Genomic DNA, 16,487 nt, shown 5'->3' with positions numbered 1-16,487 from the left:
ATTTAGTGCTATACCAATCAGACTCCCAAGAAACTATTTCAATGACCTAGAAAAAATAACAACAAAATTCATATGGAAGAATAAAAGGTCAAGAATTGCAAGGGAACTAATGAAAAAAAAACTCAGAGGAAGGTTGTCTAAGTGTACCTGATCTAAAGCTATATTATATAGCAGCAGTCACCAAAACCATTTGGAATTGGCTAAGAAATAGACCGGTAGATCAGTGGAACAGATTAGATACAAAGGACAAAAAAGGGTACATCTAGAGCAATCTAATCTTTGACAAACCCAAAGATACCAACATTAGGGATAAAAATTCATTATTTGGAAAAAACTGTTGGGAAAACTGGAAATTAATATGGCAGAAATTAGATATGGATCCACACTTAACACCATATACCAAGATAAGATCAAAATGGGTCCATGATTTAGGCATAAAGAATGAGATAATAGATTAGAGGAACAGAGGATAGTCTACCTCTCAGACTTGTGGAGGAGGAAGGAATTTATGACCAGAGGAGAACTAGAGATCATTATTGATCACAAAATAGAAGATTTTGATTACATCAAACTAAAAAGTTTCTGTACAAATAATACTAATGCAAACAAGATTAGAAGGGAAGTAACAAATTGGGAAAATATTTTTAAAAACAAAGGTTCTGACAAAGGTCTCATTTCCAAAATATATAGAGAACTGACCCTAATTTATAAGAAACCGAACCATTCTCCAATTGATAAATGGTCAAAGGATATGAACAGACAATTCTCAGATGAAGAAATTGAAACTATATCCACTCACATGAAAGAGTGTTCCAAATCACTACTGATCAGAGAAATGCATCTGAGATACCACTACACACCTGTCAGATTGGCTAAGATGACAGGAACAAATAATGATGAATGTTGGAGGGGATGTGGGGAAACTGGGACACTAATACATTGCTGGTGGAGTTGAGAAAGAATCCAGCCATTCTGGAGAGCTATCTGGAATTATGCCCAAAAAGCTATCAAACTGTGCATACCCTTTGACCCAGCAGTGCTACTACTGGGATTATATCCCAAAGAAATACTGAGGAGGGGAAAGGGACCTGTATGTGCCAAAATGTTTGTGGCAGCTCTTTTTGTTGTAGCTAGAAACTGGAAGATGAATGGATGTCCATCAATTGGAGAATGGTTGGGTAAATTATGGTATATGAAGGTTATGGAATATTATTGCTCTGTAAGAAATGACCAGCAGGAGGAATACAGAGAGGCTTGGAGAGACTTCCATCAACTGATGCTGAGTGAAATGAGCAGAACCAGAAGATCACTATACACTTCAACAACAATACTGTATGAGGATGTATTCTGATGGAAGTGGAAATCTTCAACATAAAGAAGATCCAACTCACTTCCAGTTGATCAATGATGGACAGAGGTAGCTACACCCAGAGAAGAAACACAGGGAAGTGAATGTAAATTGTTAGCACTAATATCTGTCTGCCCAGGTTACATGTACCTTCGGAATCTAATGCTTATTGTGCAACAAGAAAATGGTATTTACACACATGTATTGTATCTAGGTTATATTGTAACAAATGTAAAATGTATGGGATTGCCTGTCATTGGGGGGAGGGAACAGAGGAAGGGGGGGATAATTTGGGAAAATGAATACAAGGGATAATATTATAAAATATATATATATAATAAAAGATTATTAATAAAAAAAAGAAAAAAAGTATGTATTAAATTTAAAATGATAGTTGCAACATTGTCCTATTTGTTTTTTTCTGAATTTCCTTCTGCTTTCTTCTTAGGATTTTTTTGTTCCACTAATAATTTTTTCCTTCCTTTTTTTGATATAACTATCACTACCTCCCATCTTCATAATTTCTCTTCCAAAAAAAAAGCCTTTTCTGATAACAAATAAGTATAATCACTTAAAACAAATCCACACATTGGTTCTGCCTGAAAAATGTGTCTCATTCTGTACTTGGAGAGCAAAACTTCTCTGCCAAATTATAGAAAGAATACTTCATCATCATCTTTCTGGATTAAACTAAAATGTTCTGCATAATTAGGGATCTCATTTAGTAGGCAATGGTTTGGGGCTCAATCAGAATGCCGTTCATTACAGTCAGTAAACAAATATTGATTAAATGCTTTCTTATATGCTAGGCCCTGTATTAGGCACGTTCTTTCCCTTAAGGAGCTTACATTCTAAGGAGCTTACATATAAAAGGAAACTGAAAAAGGAGGGGAGGGGGGAGAGAAGATGGGATAGATGAGTAGGTATTGGAGAGTCATGGTGGTCAATCAGGAGAAGACTACAGGATGGAGTTTTGAGCTTTTCCTGAAAATGGAGGTTTTACCAGTTCCAATTGTTCAGTGATGAAGAGAGCCATTTACACCTAGAGAGAGGACTATGGGAACTAAGTGTGGACCACAACATAGCATTTTCACTCTTTCTGTTGTTGTTTGCTTGCGTTTTGTTTTCTTTCGTAGTTTTTTCCCCTCTTCTTGATGTGATTTTTCTTGTGCAGTAAGATAACTGTATAAATATGTATACATATATTGGATTTACCATATATTTTAACATATTCATCACGCATTGGATTACCTGCCATCTAGGGGAGGAGGTGGGGGGAAAGCTTTAATAATAAAAAAGAAAGAAAGAAAATGGGGATTTTAGGAGGAATTCACCAAGGGGAAAGGGGGGCTGCAGAATGGTGGGATGTTCCAGACTGAAAAGGTCATTGGGAGAGAAGGAATTTCTAGGATGCAAAGGCAGCTGAAATTGGTGACAAAGATTAGAGAGTCAAAAGCACAGTTGAGAGATTGTTGCTGCTATTGTTCAATTGGTCCGACTCTTTGTGACCCTATTGGGGTTTTCTTGGCAAAGATACTGGAGTGGTTTACCACTTCCTTCTCTACCTCATTTTACAGAGAAGGAAACTGAGGCAAACATGGTTAAACGATCCAGTGTCATACAGCTAGTGTCTGAGACCACATTAAAACTCTGGAAGATGTGACCCAGCACTCTATGCACTATAATGTCACCTAGCAATCTCAGACTTGAGAGAAGAATTCAGCAAATAGGAAACATTTAGCAACAGTTTCCTTATCTGGGGATTGGGAGCATCCACTATATGCCAAACACTATGCTAAGCACCTTTTGTAAATATTATCTCATTTGATCCTCACAACAATGCTGGGAGGTATTCTTATCCCCAGTGTGCAGTCACAGTAGTTAGTAGCCGAGACCAATCCCATTGCTCTGTGTTCTATGTCACCAACTAGGGGTCTTACACTTCCATTTTCATCTCCATGTCAGTATAGTGCTTCCCACAATATGCCTAATGAACAAGGACTTTACATTTAGAACACTGGCAGGGAAGTTAATATTCTAAAAACTAAAGATTACATGATTCAAATGACCCTGGGCTTCCTTTTTCTGCTACTTTCATATAGCAAAAGAGAGCTATAAAAAACCAAGAACTACTTTCTATTTTTTGTTTTACGGGTCTCAGTGGTCCAATAATTATCTCCCTAGTGGCTAGTCTGCTAGCAAAGGATCCTCTCTGTATTTACATAGGTTGATCCTCAGAAAGTATATGAGTCAGTAAATGAGCCCTTAACTGAAGCCTTTCCAGCAAGATACAACCTGTGATGAGCTGACAAAGTCTTTAAGAATTTAAGCTACAGCAATTACTCTGTTAGACCTATACTCCAAAGAGATCAAATAAAAAGGAAAAGGGCCCATACAAAATGCATACAAAATATTTATAGTAGCTTTTATATGGAGACAAAAAGTTGAAAACTGAGGTAATGTGTATCAATTGGAGAATGGTTGAAGAAATAGTATATGAATGTGATGGCATATTATTTGTTCTCTAAGAAATGGAATTACATGTATCATTTTCCAATATAGGAATGTAAACAGTCTAACTTTAATGAGTCTCTTATGATTTCTTTCTCGTGTTTACTTTTTTGTGTTTCCCCTGAGTCTTGTGTTTAAATGTCAGTTTCTTTATTAAGCTCTGTCCTTTTCATCAGGAATACTTGAAAGTTTTCTATTTCACTAAATATCATTATTCCCCTTGAAGTTTAATACTCAGTTTTATTGGATGAGTTTTTCTTAGTTGTAATCCTAGCTTCTTTGCCTTCTGGAATATCATATTCTAAGCAACCTTCTTCTTTAACATGAAGTGTGATTCTGACTTTGGCTACGTAATATTTAAATTTATTCTGGTTGTTTGCAATATTTTTTACTGGACCAGGAGCTCTGGAATTTGGCTTTAATATTCCTGATGCTTTTCAATTTTTGAATCTTTTCCAGGTAATGATTGGTAGATTCTTGTGATTTTAATTTATTTTCTGCATCTAAGATACCAGGAAAGTTTAGTTTTCCTTGATAATTTCTTGAAAGATGATATCTAGGTTCTTTTTTTTTTTTTTTTTTTTTTTTTTTTTTTGATCATGGCTTTCGGGTAGTCCAACAATTTTTAAATTCTCTCTCTTCAATCTATTTTCCAGATCAGTAGTTTTCCAGTAAAATATTTCACATTTTCTTCTATTATTTCATTCTTTTGATTTCATTAACATTGTTTCTTGATGTCTCATTTAGTCAGTTTCCAATTGCCCAACTCTAATTTTTTAAGTAATTATTTTCTTCAGTGAGCTTTTTCCATTTGGTCAAGTCTACTTTTTAAGGAGTTCTTTTTTTCCCCAGTGAATTTTTATGTCTCTTTTGTAATTCATTGTGTTTTTAAGGTATTTTCTTCAAGTGTGTGTGGGGGGGGTGTGGGTGTGGGTGTGTGCCTGTTGTTAAGTCATTTGTTAGTTAAGTCCAACTCTCTGTGATACATTTGGGGTTTTCCTGGCAGACATACTATAGTGGTTTACCATTTCTTTCTCCAGATGATTTTACAATGAGAAAACTGAGGCAAATAAGGTTAAGTGACTTGCCTAAGGTAACATACTAGTCTGTATCTGAAACCAAATTTGAACTCAGGAAGATGAGTTTCTCATTCTTGCCATGGTCCTCTATCCACTTAGCTGCTCTGTATCTCTTTTGCCAAGTTGTTTTTTTTTGTAATTTTGTTGTATCATTCTTACTTTTTTTCCCCATTTTTTCTTTCTTTCCCACTATTAAGCTCCTTAACTCTTCCAGGAACTCTTATTGGGCTTCTATTTTTTTTTTTTTTGAAACTTTGGTTAAAAAATAATGATGAATGTTGGAGGGAATGTGGGAAAACTGGGACACTGATACATTGTTGGTGGAGTTGTGAAAGAATCCGGCCATTCTGGAGAGCAATTTGGAACTATGCCCAAAAAGTTATCAAACTGTGCATACCCTTTGATCCAGCAGTGCTACTACTGGGCTTATATCCCAAAGAAATACTAAAGAAGGGAAAGGGACCTGTATGTGCCAAAATGTTTGTGGCAGCTCTTTTCGTAGTGGCTAAAAACTGGAAAATGCCCATCAATTGGCGAATGGTTGGGTAAATTATGGTATATGAAGGCTATGGAATATTATTGCTCTGTAAGAAATGACCAGCAGGATGAATTCGGAAAGGTTTGGAGAGACTTACATCAACTGATGCTAAGTGAAATGAGCAGAACCAGAAGATCACTATACACTTCAACAACAACACTGTATGAAGATATATTCTGATTGAAGTGATTATCTTCAACATAAAGAAGATCCAACTCACTTCCAGTTGATCAATGATGGACAGAAACAACTACACCCAGAGAAGGAACACTGGGAAGTGAATGTAAATTGTTAGTATTACTGTCTATCCACCCAGGTTACTTACACCTTCGGAATCCAATACTTAACGTGCAACAAGAAAATTGGATTTACATACATACATTGTATCTAGGTTATACTGTAACACATGTAAAATGTATGGGATTGCCTGTCATCTAAGGGAGGGAGTAAAGGGAGGGAGAGGAAAATTTGGAAAAATGAATACAAGGGACAATGTTATTAAAAAATTTACTCATGCATATGTACTGTCAAAAAATTATAATTATAAAATTAATAATAAATAAATAAAAGGTTATTATAGCCAAGAAATAGAAAAAAGATAAGAAAAGAAAAGAAACTTTGGTTAAAGCTATTTTCATATTGTCTTCTGAGTTTATGTTTTGGTCTTCCATGTCATCATCGTATTTTTTTATGGTCAAGCGCTCTCTCTCTCTCTCTTTCTTTCTCTCTCGTTGTTTGTTCATTTTTCTAGCCTATTTCTTGATTTTGAACTTTACATTAAATTTGGCCTTTGCTCACCTAGGACCCTGTCCTAACCTTAAGGATTTTTGGTGTTGCTGTTTTCAGGGATAGTCTTGGGGTATTGCAAGTTTTCAGGGCTTCCAAGGTGGTGTTAATTTGGGGAGATGTGTGATCACTGATGTTCTGGTCCCTAGTCTAATCTTTACTCAGGAAAGGCCCCTGTTTTTCTTCAGTTGCAAGTGCTACTGCTTCTCTTGTCCCTGAAAATGTGACCAGGTCCCCTGCTTTCCTGCAGCTACAAGCACTCTGCCTTGAATTATAACCAGGGTTCCTGTTCCCTTTTGACCAACCACAAGTGTTCTTCTCTGCCCTGAAAACTGACCCCCAGAACTGCATATGGGCAATGGAGTTGCCATTTAGTGCCAACTCTATCCAGTTCCAGCAAAGAGTCTCCTGTCTCATCAATTGTCTGACCCCATTACTCTCTGGGCTGAGAGCTCTCAAAGCTGCTGTTGCTGCCATTGCTGCAATTCCCTCCAAGGCCCACCACTAGTATTGCTGTGTATGTTCTGGTCACCCTACTCTGGTGTCAGAGACCTATTCTGCTGGGTTATTTTAGGTTGGAAAATGTCTCATCCTGGCCTTTTGTTGACTTTGTTACTCCAAAATTCAATTTGAAAAATTATTTTTAAAATTTTTGAAGGCAAATGTTGGGAGAGATTTGGCTAGCCTGATGCCTTTAATCCACTCTCTTGGCTGCTTGCTTTTTTTTTAAATAGAATTTTTATTGCTATCTTGTTTTTATATTGCTAGATTTCTCTCTCTCTCTCTCTCTCTCTCTCTCTCTCTCTCTCTCTCTCTCTCTCTCTCTCTCTCTCTCTCTCTCTCTCTCTCTCTCTCCCTTCCCAGAATCCCATTGTTTGTAACAAAAAAATTTATTTAGAAGAGGAAAAAAATTTCAGCAAAACCAATTAACATACAAAAAATATGCCATTATATATACAATATTACCCACCTATGAACTCCAATTTCTGCAAAAGGTGGAGGGGAGTTGTCTTTTCATTTTCCTTCTTTACCTCCTTGATTTTCAAATCCCTGTAATTCAGTGCTATAATCTACCTAGGCAAAAACCCTTTCTTATGCTATTTCTTTGTGCTTTCATCCCTAACAGACTTAGTGCTTACTTCTCTCTCTCATTTCCTCAGTCTATCACTTCAACCATGCCTTCTGAAACTCTCACTCTGCTGTTAACAACTCCTTCCTTTATCCTAGGGTCTCTTTCACACCCTTTCCATTTTATAGTACTCAATACTCACTGAAAACCTGGTTTTCCTTTGAGGACATGCCGCTGGATACTTCTTCTCTCATATACACAGGACCAGGAGAAAGAACCAGCATAGTCTGTAGTTCCCCTGACCAGTTCCAGATCTTCCCATGAAAATAATCACTCAATAACCTATCATCTTTTGAAGCACACACAATCTGACTATACTGGATCCTGTTGCTCCAGATCAGCGCCCTCCTTCCACAATAAATTCAATACCTGACTCTTAGTCTTCTTTTCTATTCCTCTCCTTACCATCATAGTTTGGTATTTCAGTATTCCTATTGATATCACATTAAAAGCCCCAATCTCCTAGTTTATCAGCACCCCATATTCCCATTGAACTTGCTATTTTTATTATACAGATGCTTACAGAGTTAGTCACACTAGTAGACTCAAGTCAAAATGGTTTTCCCTCCTTGAATTCTGAAAATTCCCTTTCTGATAAAAATCTCTTATTCTTCTAGCTTTCCCACTCCTAGTGCACCTGCTCTTCATCTTCACCTGAACTTCTTTAAATCTCTGTTCTTTTGGTCCATTTCCTACTGTGATGTGAGTTCTTCCCCTTCATCTCTTCTCTTCCCTCTCTATCTCTCTGTTAAACAAAACATTTTTTTCTCCTTGAATCACTTGTTCCCTGGTCCTTTTTCTGTTTATGAGCTAATCCTCAATGCTGGATTACCCTCACTATCTATGTCTTTGGCTTTTATTCAAAATCTATTGAAAACTGCTAGATTAAATCATGCACTCATTCTTGAAGAGTTTATTACACATTCATATTATCTAAACTAAAAGGGGTCCTTGATGCTTTTAGAGCAATCTTTCTATCATCTAGTTCTTTTTTCTTCTCTATCCTCACGACTCCAGTTCTACTCTTTGGCTGATTTTTTTCTTAGCAGATGACTTCATCTAATAGTTTACTTTTAAAAATGAGACCATTCATCATAAATGGTCAAAAATATGAGCATCAATTTTCAGATGATAAAATTGAAATTATTTCTACTCAGAGAAATGCAAATTAAGACAACTCTGAGATAGCACTACACACCTCTCAGATTGACTAAGATGACAGGAAAAGATAATGGTGAATGTTGGAGAGAATGTGGGAAAACTGGGACACTGATGCATTTGTTGGTGGAGTTGTGAACGGGTCCAACCATTCTAGAGAGCAATTTGGAACTATGCTCAAAAAGTTATTAAACTGTGCATACTCTTTGACCCAGCAGTGTTACTACTGGGCTTATATCGCAAAGAGATTTTAAAGAAGGGAAATGTGCAAAAATGTTTGTGGCAGGTCTTTTTGTAGTGGCTAGAAACTGGAAACTGAGTGGATGCCCATCAATTGGAGAATGGCTGAATAAATTGCGGTATATGAATGTTATGGAATATTATTGTTCTGTAAGAAATGATCAGCAGGAAGGTTTCAGAAAGGCCTGGAAAGACTTACATGAACTGATGCTGAGTGAAATGAGCAGAATCAGGAGATCATTATACACTTCAACAACAATACTATATGAGGATATATTCTGATGGAAGTGGCTGTCTTCAGCAATGAGAAGATCCAATTCAGTTCCAATTGATCAATGATGGACAGAACCAGCTATATCCAGAGAAAGAACACTGGGAAATGAATGTGGACTGCTTGCATTTTTGTTTTTCTTCCCAGTTTATTTTTACCTTTCTAAATCTGATTTTCTTGTGCAATAAGAGAACTGTATAAATATGTACACATGTATTATATTTAAGATATACTTTAACATATTTAACATGTATGTGACTACCTGCCATCTAGGGGAGGGGGTGGAGGGAAGGAAGGGAAAATTTGGAACAGAAGTGATTGCAAGGGACAATGTTGAAAAATTACCCATGCATATGTTCTGTCAATAAAAAGCTATAATAAAAAATAAAAAGGAGATAATTCATCACAAATTTATTAATTTTTCTTCTTCTACATTTCACCCTTACTTCAGAGGATGAGGAGGCTCTCCTTCTTCCTACAAGTATAACCCATCTTCTTATGTCTTTGATTATATTACATCTTGCTTTTTTTGGGAGATTGCCCCATTAATTATTTTTCCTCTTTCTCTAATCTTCAATCTTCTAATTACTGGTTCCTTCTATACTACTTAAAAACATGCCCAGGTCTCCTTTATCCTTGAAAAAAAAACAAATAAACTACAACTTTCACTTGGATATATGTGTTGAGGAACAGTGAGGACATAAGATTGTGAACCTAGATGACTGAAGATGTTAGTACCCTATACAGAAATAGGGAAATTCAGAAGACAGTGGACTCTGGAAGCATTATATAATGTTCTATTTTGAATGTGTTGAGTTTGAGATGCCTTCAGGACTTCTGGTTAAAAATGTCCAATAATTAGTTGGTAATAATGGATCGACAATCAGGAGAGAGAATAAAGTTGATTATATAAAATAATTAAATCGTGGTAGCAGATGAGTTCATGAAGAAAGTAAGCAGAGAGAAAAGCAAAGAAGGCCAGGACAGAATATTGGCTCTTTTTTCCTTTTCCTTTTTCTAAGGCAATATTTAACATGGAGGCCCCCTCTGTCCTATTGGTTAGTCTCTCAAGATTTTCCCAAGCAACATCCCATGTCTGGAATGCATTTCTACCTCATTTTCACATTCCCCCCCACCACATACTTTTAAAATATCTTTTTCTTTAAGGATTAACTTAAATATACCTCTTTTGTGAAACTTTTCCTAGCCAATCACCTGGACTTCCTTCAAAAGTTCTTTCCCTCCTCAAATTTTCCTGGAGTACTTGGCTTAATTTTCTGCTTACATCATCTACACCTTGGATGAGTGTATGTATTATACTTTCCTTCAGGGCACTAGCTGTTAAAGCAGATCAAGAGCAGCATCACTTAAGGTCAAAGACCTAAGAAAAAGAGGACTTCATAAATGGTGAAAGAATGCAATTGATTATAGGCTTGACAACATCATGGGATTGCAGACAATATGACCGGTTACATAGCTGAGGTGTAGGGAACAAAATTATTATTCTCCATCATGGAAATTGGAGGTGAAGAGCTATCAATAAACCTCTCCTTTCTTCCTATAACTAAGAAATATTCATTGTTTTAGGTCCATTTGCAAGGTTAGAGATAGTAGGTCAGACTTCTTTGGATTAAAAATCTGACATCCTTGAAAAATAGTTTTGTGAAGTAAAGACAATACACCAGACACCCCCCCCCCCACCCGCATCCCCTAGGGACAGCAAATTTCTTTGAGGCAAGAATAGAACAGTGATTAAAAGAACTGGATTTCTTAATTTAACTCATTATAGGCCAGCTGAATTTCTGAACTAAATTCAGAGGCAAGTAACTATGGCAGTTACAGGACAGAATCAATTAACTATAAGTAGGATCAATAAAAATGGTCTAGTGTCAATTTAATCTTCTCAATTTAGAATGCAAGTTCCTAGATGGCCAATCTGGGAAATTGTTTTACTTGATTATACATATTTGTAACAGGGGATTATTTGTTTGCCATTCTCATTTGAGGAGGAGGATGAGGAAGGAGGGAGGAAAAGTGAATTTTTAGTGATTAAAAAAAAGTGTCATGGACTAGAGGTTAGGAGAGAGAATAGAGCTGGTTGTTTAGAACTGAGAGCCATTGGAATAAAGACGATAATTAAATCATGGTAGCTGAGGAGTTCACAAAATAAGAAAGTAAAAAGAAAAAGTAAGAAGGCCAGGACAGAACTTGGCTTTTTTTCCTTCCCCTTTTCTAAGGCAATATTTAACATGGGGGCCCACCCTCTCCTCTTGGTTAGTCTATTTTAAGGTACCATTTGGTCTGAGGTAGTCATAGTGAAGCATTCTTAGCATGCTAGCAACTTTTCCCTGTTAGTTTTGTAGTTGCCAAAACTCAAATCTATTGATGACACTGAATATTTTGCTAATGTCAGAGAACACAGTTTGGTAAACTAAATTCTATTCTTTCCTTTTTTCCTGCCTCTGAGGATCAGCAAAGGTTATGGAATATCTTTCCCAAACACTCTATTTCTTAAAATCCTGTTGGTCCTCTAAGGTTTGGTTTATATGTTATAACCTTCAGGAAGTCATTCCTGATCCTCCAAATAAATAACAATGCTTATCTCAACACCTTATATAATACTTTGCTTGGGAGTCATGCTTTTCTCACATATTATTTGGTATCATAATTACATTGGAATATGTCAGATGCTCCCTTGTAGAATGTAAGCTCTACTAGGACTAGGATTATGCCTTAATCTTTTATCTTTCTTGGTGGCTAGAAATGTTTTCCAAGGCAGTTGCTTTGTAAATATTTGCTGAATGAATAAATGAATTAAGAAAGGCATATTGGTGTTCTGGAGGCTATGAAATGATTAAGGCAAGGGTGGGGGCAGGGAAATATCTTTGGAAAGAATAAAATTCAAAAGAGTTGAAGAATGGTGACAGAGTAAAAGCTGGAAAAGGTAGTGAAGAGCAAGGAGTATGTTAAGTTCTTCATTTCATACCTTAAAAAGGGTCACTGAGAGTAATCACCAGTAAAAATGGTTGTCAAGGACACTGTAACCTGAGAAACAAAGCCTGCTTTTAGGTGTTCAATATCAGTAACTATTGCAATAAAATTTGGGCTGGAGAGCAGAGATGAGTGATTATTTTCACCATAAACTTTCTATGGTATCAAAGAACTAGAAAACAAGGGAATGCCCATCAGTTTGGAAATTGATGAACAAGTGAACAAATTATGGTAGATGAATGTAACAAAATACTCTTGTGTATAAGAAATTATGTAAGGTACAGTATTTTTAGAGAAACCTAGGAAGACTTTTATGATTAGATAAGGAGTGAAGTGAACCGAGCTAGGAGAATAATTTATACAATAACAGTAATATTCTAAAGACAAAACTTTGAAACTCTTAAGAACTTTGGTTAATGCAGTGACTGACTCCAGGTAACTAATGACAATCCATCCTACCCATGTCCTGACATCTATATAGCTTTTTTGGGTTTTGATTATTGGCTTTTTTCTGCCCCCAAGACTGCCATTACCTGGTTTCATACAAAAATGTTGGTATTGAGGTTACAGAGTAACTGCTCCTCCTAAACTTTGCCCAGCTGCACATTCCTTGGATGATCCAAGGCCTTAGAAAGATTTTTATATTTTCTGAATATTTTCTAAAGAAAGTCATTGTATCAAGGCTTACTAGGGGAAAAAAATCACAGGATCATGACTTCAGAATTGGAAGGAACCTCAGAGATCATCTAGTTTAACTCCTTTATTTAAAAAGTGAGGAAATTGAAATGCAGAGGGGTTAAAGCAATTACTCACAATTACTAATGTTCTTTCCATTGTACCATACTTTTCTAGGTAGATTACTTCTAGGAAAACTGTTTATTTATGCTTTAAAATCAAGGAATTCCTTCCCAGATAGTTTGGCCCCCTCTCCCATCCCCAATAGTGCTTGCTCACATCCTGACTTTTGGAAGTTTGGGGATGAGTCAAAGCTCTGCCTAGACAAGTCATGGGAACCAGTGAGTAAAGTTAAATCTTAAATAAGCCCAGCTAAATAGGTCCTTTGTGTTTTGCTTAAAGCCAGTTTTATTTAGTTATTGTTCACTTATTTCAGTCATATCCTACTCTTCATGATTCCATTAGCATTTTCTTGTCAAAGACACTGGAGGGATTTGTCATTTCCTTCTCCACTAACTGAGGCAAATAGAGTTAAGTGATTTGCCTAGGGTCACACGGCTAGTAACTGTCTGTAGTCAGATTTGAATTCCCAAAGACCAGTCTTCCTGTCTCCAGGTCTAGTACTCTATCCACTGTGCCATGTAGAGAATTGTCTAATTTGAAGGCTACCTGTTTGAAATGGTTAAAATGTATTTCACCTTTATCTATAGCAGATTTCACAAAATAGTGTCAGATATCCTTCTTATATTGGATCTGAGATGTTAGTTTTCCTTTTTTGGACGAACTGAGAAACTGAGGAGCTAAATAGGATAGTGATATTTCCCCAAAAGGAATGTGGCAGAGCTTAGGATAGAATCAAATATGGAGTGTTCTTATTTTAATGTCCTCCTCTTAAGTCACTTCTGAACTCCTCAGAGCCAGAGGTTATTGGGGACAATGTGATAGAAGCAAATGGGGACTTGCTCTTCCCACTCATCTCCTCCTAGGACCCCATTTTACCTTGATATCTTCCATTTTTTCTTGCAGAGCTTCAACGATCTTTTCCAGCAGATTACATTGTTCCTCCACCCTTAACAAGTGCTTCTCACAAGTCTTACTCTGAGAGAAAATAAAAATAACACAAGGTGGGTACAACTCAGTGCAGTGCCATATGTCCAGAGTGGTATAGATTGAAAAAAGCAGTGATAGGGGTTTAAGAGGTCTGGGGGTTGTCGTCAAATTCTTCCTCCTCCTCCCCTCCTCCTCCTCCTCCTCCTCCTCTTCCTCCTCCTCCTCCTCCTCTTCCTCCTCCTCCTCCTCCTCCTCCTCCTCCTCCTCCTCCTCCTCCTCCTCCTCCTCCTCCTCCTCCTCCTCCTCCTCCTCCTCTTCCTTCTTCTTCTTCTTCTTCTTCTTCTTCTTCTTCTTCTTCTTCTTCTTCTTCTTCTTCTTCTTCTTCTTCTTCTTCTTCTTCTTCTTCTTCTTCTTCTTCTTTCTTCTTCTTTCTTCTTGTTTCTTCTTGTTTCTTCTTCTCCTCTCTTCTTTTCTCTTCTCCTTTTCCTCTTCTCTTCTTCTCCTCTTCCTCCTTCTCCTTCTTCCCCATCCCCATCCCCATCCTTTTCCCCATTCCTATTCCCATCTCCATCCCCATACCATATTATCAGATGGTATTCTCTCTACTGGTTCACTAACCTGTTGTCCTAATTCCTGGAGTGTATGTATCTGGTCCTGCAGTACGCTCATCTCAGTCTCTAGCCGGGGTATGAGTCCAAGAGAACCTTGAAACTGAAGATTTGCTAAAAGCACAAATTAGGAATAACTCTTGAAAGCAGGGCAGAGGAAAATAAAGGGGAAAGGAAATCTGGAAGGAAGAAACTTTTAAGTCCAGCTTAGAGCTGGCACTCACCTATTTGGTTAGCAAGCTGCTGTACCTTATAGTCCAACTTGGCCAATTGTTCCTTTAGACTATCGCATTCTGTTGGTAAGTTGATCAAACATCCCACAGACTTCTTTGCAGTTTGTCTTTTTCCCTGTACACTCAAAGGTTGATCTGGTGGTAGCTGCTTAAAAAATTTGGTGGAAGATAACATTCTTTCTGGCCCCTGAGTGGAAGCCTTGCCAGTGGTAAGATCTGAGGCCTCTGGCAAAATTGAAAATAAAGCTGAGGGATAAAGGCGAGAGGGAAAGCCTTTGCCAGTGAGGATTGCTAGTGTAACAAGGGTGGCTGGATCAACCATTAAACCCAAAGAAGTGAGGCTGTCTGCATTAGGATCAATGCCCAATTCATTGAGGGTGGCTTCATCAGGGGTGACACCCAAAGCAGCAAGGAAAGATGAAGGATTCCAAGTGAAGCCTGGGGAAACAGTCAATAGTTCTGCAGTGAATGAGGGACTAGTGGGTAATGATGGGCTGGTGAATGATGGACCAATGGGAACAGTGGATGGTGGACCAATGGGTGCAGGGAATAATGGGCCACTAGGGATGGTGGAAAATAGACCAGTGGGTTGAGTGAATGACAGGCCAGTGGGAACAGGAAGTGATGGGGCAATGGGTCTGGTAAATGATGGGCCAGTGAATCCAGTGAATGATGGAGCAGTGGGTTCGGTGTATGATGGACCAGTGGGGCCAGTGGATAATGGGCCCGTGGGTCTGGTGGATGATGGTCCAGTGGATCCAGGGAATAATGGACTAGTGGGTTCAATGAATGATGGCTCAGTGGATTTGGGGAATGATGGGCTAGTGGGTCCAGGGAATGATGGACTAGTTGGTTCAGGGAATGATGGGCCAGTGGGGCCAGTAGATAATGGGCCAGTGGGTCTGGTGGATGATGGTCCAGTGGATCCAGGGCATAATGGGCTAGTGGGTTCAATAAATGATGGCTCAGTGGATTTGGGGAATGATGAGCCAGTGGGTCCAGGGAATGGTGGGCCAGCAGGTCCAGAGAATGGTGGGCTAATGGGTCCAGGGAATGATGAGCCAGCAGGTTCGGTAGATGATAGGCCAGTAGATCCAGGAAATGATGAGCCAGTAGGGCCAGGAAATGATGGGCCAGTAGGTTCAGTGGATGATGGACCAGTGGGTTCAGGAAATGATGGGCTAGTAGGTCTAGGGAATGGTGGATCAATGGGTCCAGGGAATGATGAGCCAGCAGGTTCAGTAGGGCCAGTGGATTCAGAGAATGAGTCAGTGGGTCCAGAGAATAATGGGCCAATGGGTCCAGTAGATGATGGACCAGTAGTACTGGGGAATGAATGGCCAGTGAGTCCAGGAAATGATTGGCCAGTGAGTCCAGGAAATGATTGACCCGTGGGTCCAGGAAAGGATTGACCAGTAGGTCCAGGGAATGATGGGCCAGTGTGTCCAGGGAATGATGGACCAATGGGTCTAGGGAATGATTGGTCAGTGGGGCCAGGAAGTGGTGGGCCATGGGGTCCAGCGAATGATGGGCCAGTGGAGCCAGGGAGTAGTGGGCCATGGGGTCCAGGGAATGATGGCTCAGTAGGCTCAGTGGATGATGGGCCAGTTGTTCCAGGGAATGATGAGCCAGTGAGGCCAGGAAATGATTGACCAGTGGGTCCAAGGAATGATGGGCCAGTAGGGCCAATAGATAATTGGTCAGTGAATCCAGGGGATGATGGGCCAGTGAGTCCAGTGAATGATGGGTCAGTAGATCCAAGGAATGATGGGCCAATAGACACAGTAGATGATTGGCCAGTGGATCCAGGGAATGATGGGCCAGTGGGTCCAGGGAATGATGGGCCAGTAGACACAGTAGATGATGGGCC

General features: G+C 38.6%; 1 protein-coding gene across 3 annotated transcripts in view; it reads right to left on the bottom strand.

Annotated features, from left to right (window-relative positions):
- The window catches only part of C1H16orf96 (chromosome 1 C16orf96 homolog), a 61,045-nt gene that overhangs the window by 26,337 nt on the left and 18,221 nt on the right, over positions 1-16,487 (bottom strand). For 2 of the 3 annotated variants that reach the window (XR_012484522.1, XM_074280402.1), the window contains exons 5-7: positions 14,609-14,765; positions 14,395-14,498; positions 13,726-13,824 (exon numbers count right to left, since the gene is read on the bottom strand). Coding sequence is in view for 2 of the 3 variants with exons in the window: in XM_074280402.1 (XP_074136503.1) it covers positions 13,726-13,824; positions 14,395-14,498; positions 14,609-14,765 (360 nt within the window). In the remaining variant the exon portion in view is untranslated. The remainder of the gene's footprint in view (positions 1-13,725; positions 13,825-14,394; positions 14,499-14,608; positions 14,766-16,487) is intronic. The other variant, XM_074280403.1, reaches the window with a different exon arrangement.

The sequence above is a fragment of the Sminthopsis crassicaudata genome, chromosome 1 (assembly GCF_048593235.1).
Source record: "Sminthopsis crassicaudata isolate SCR6 chromosome 1, ASM4859323v1, whole genome shotgun sequence".
Taxonomy (NCBI): Eukaryota; Metazoa; Chordata; class Mammalia; order Dasyuromorphia; family Dasyuridae; genus Sminthopsis; species Sminthopsis crassicaudata.
The sequence above is the reverse complement of the archived record's forward strand: the minus strand, read 5'-3'. Positions and strand labels throughout refer to the sequence as shown.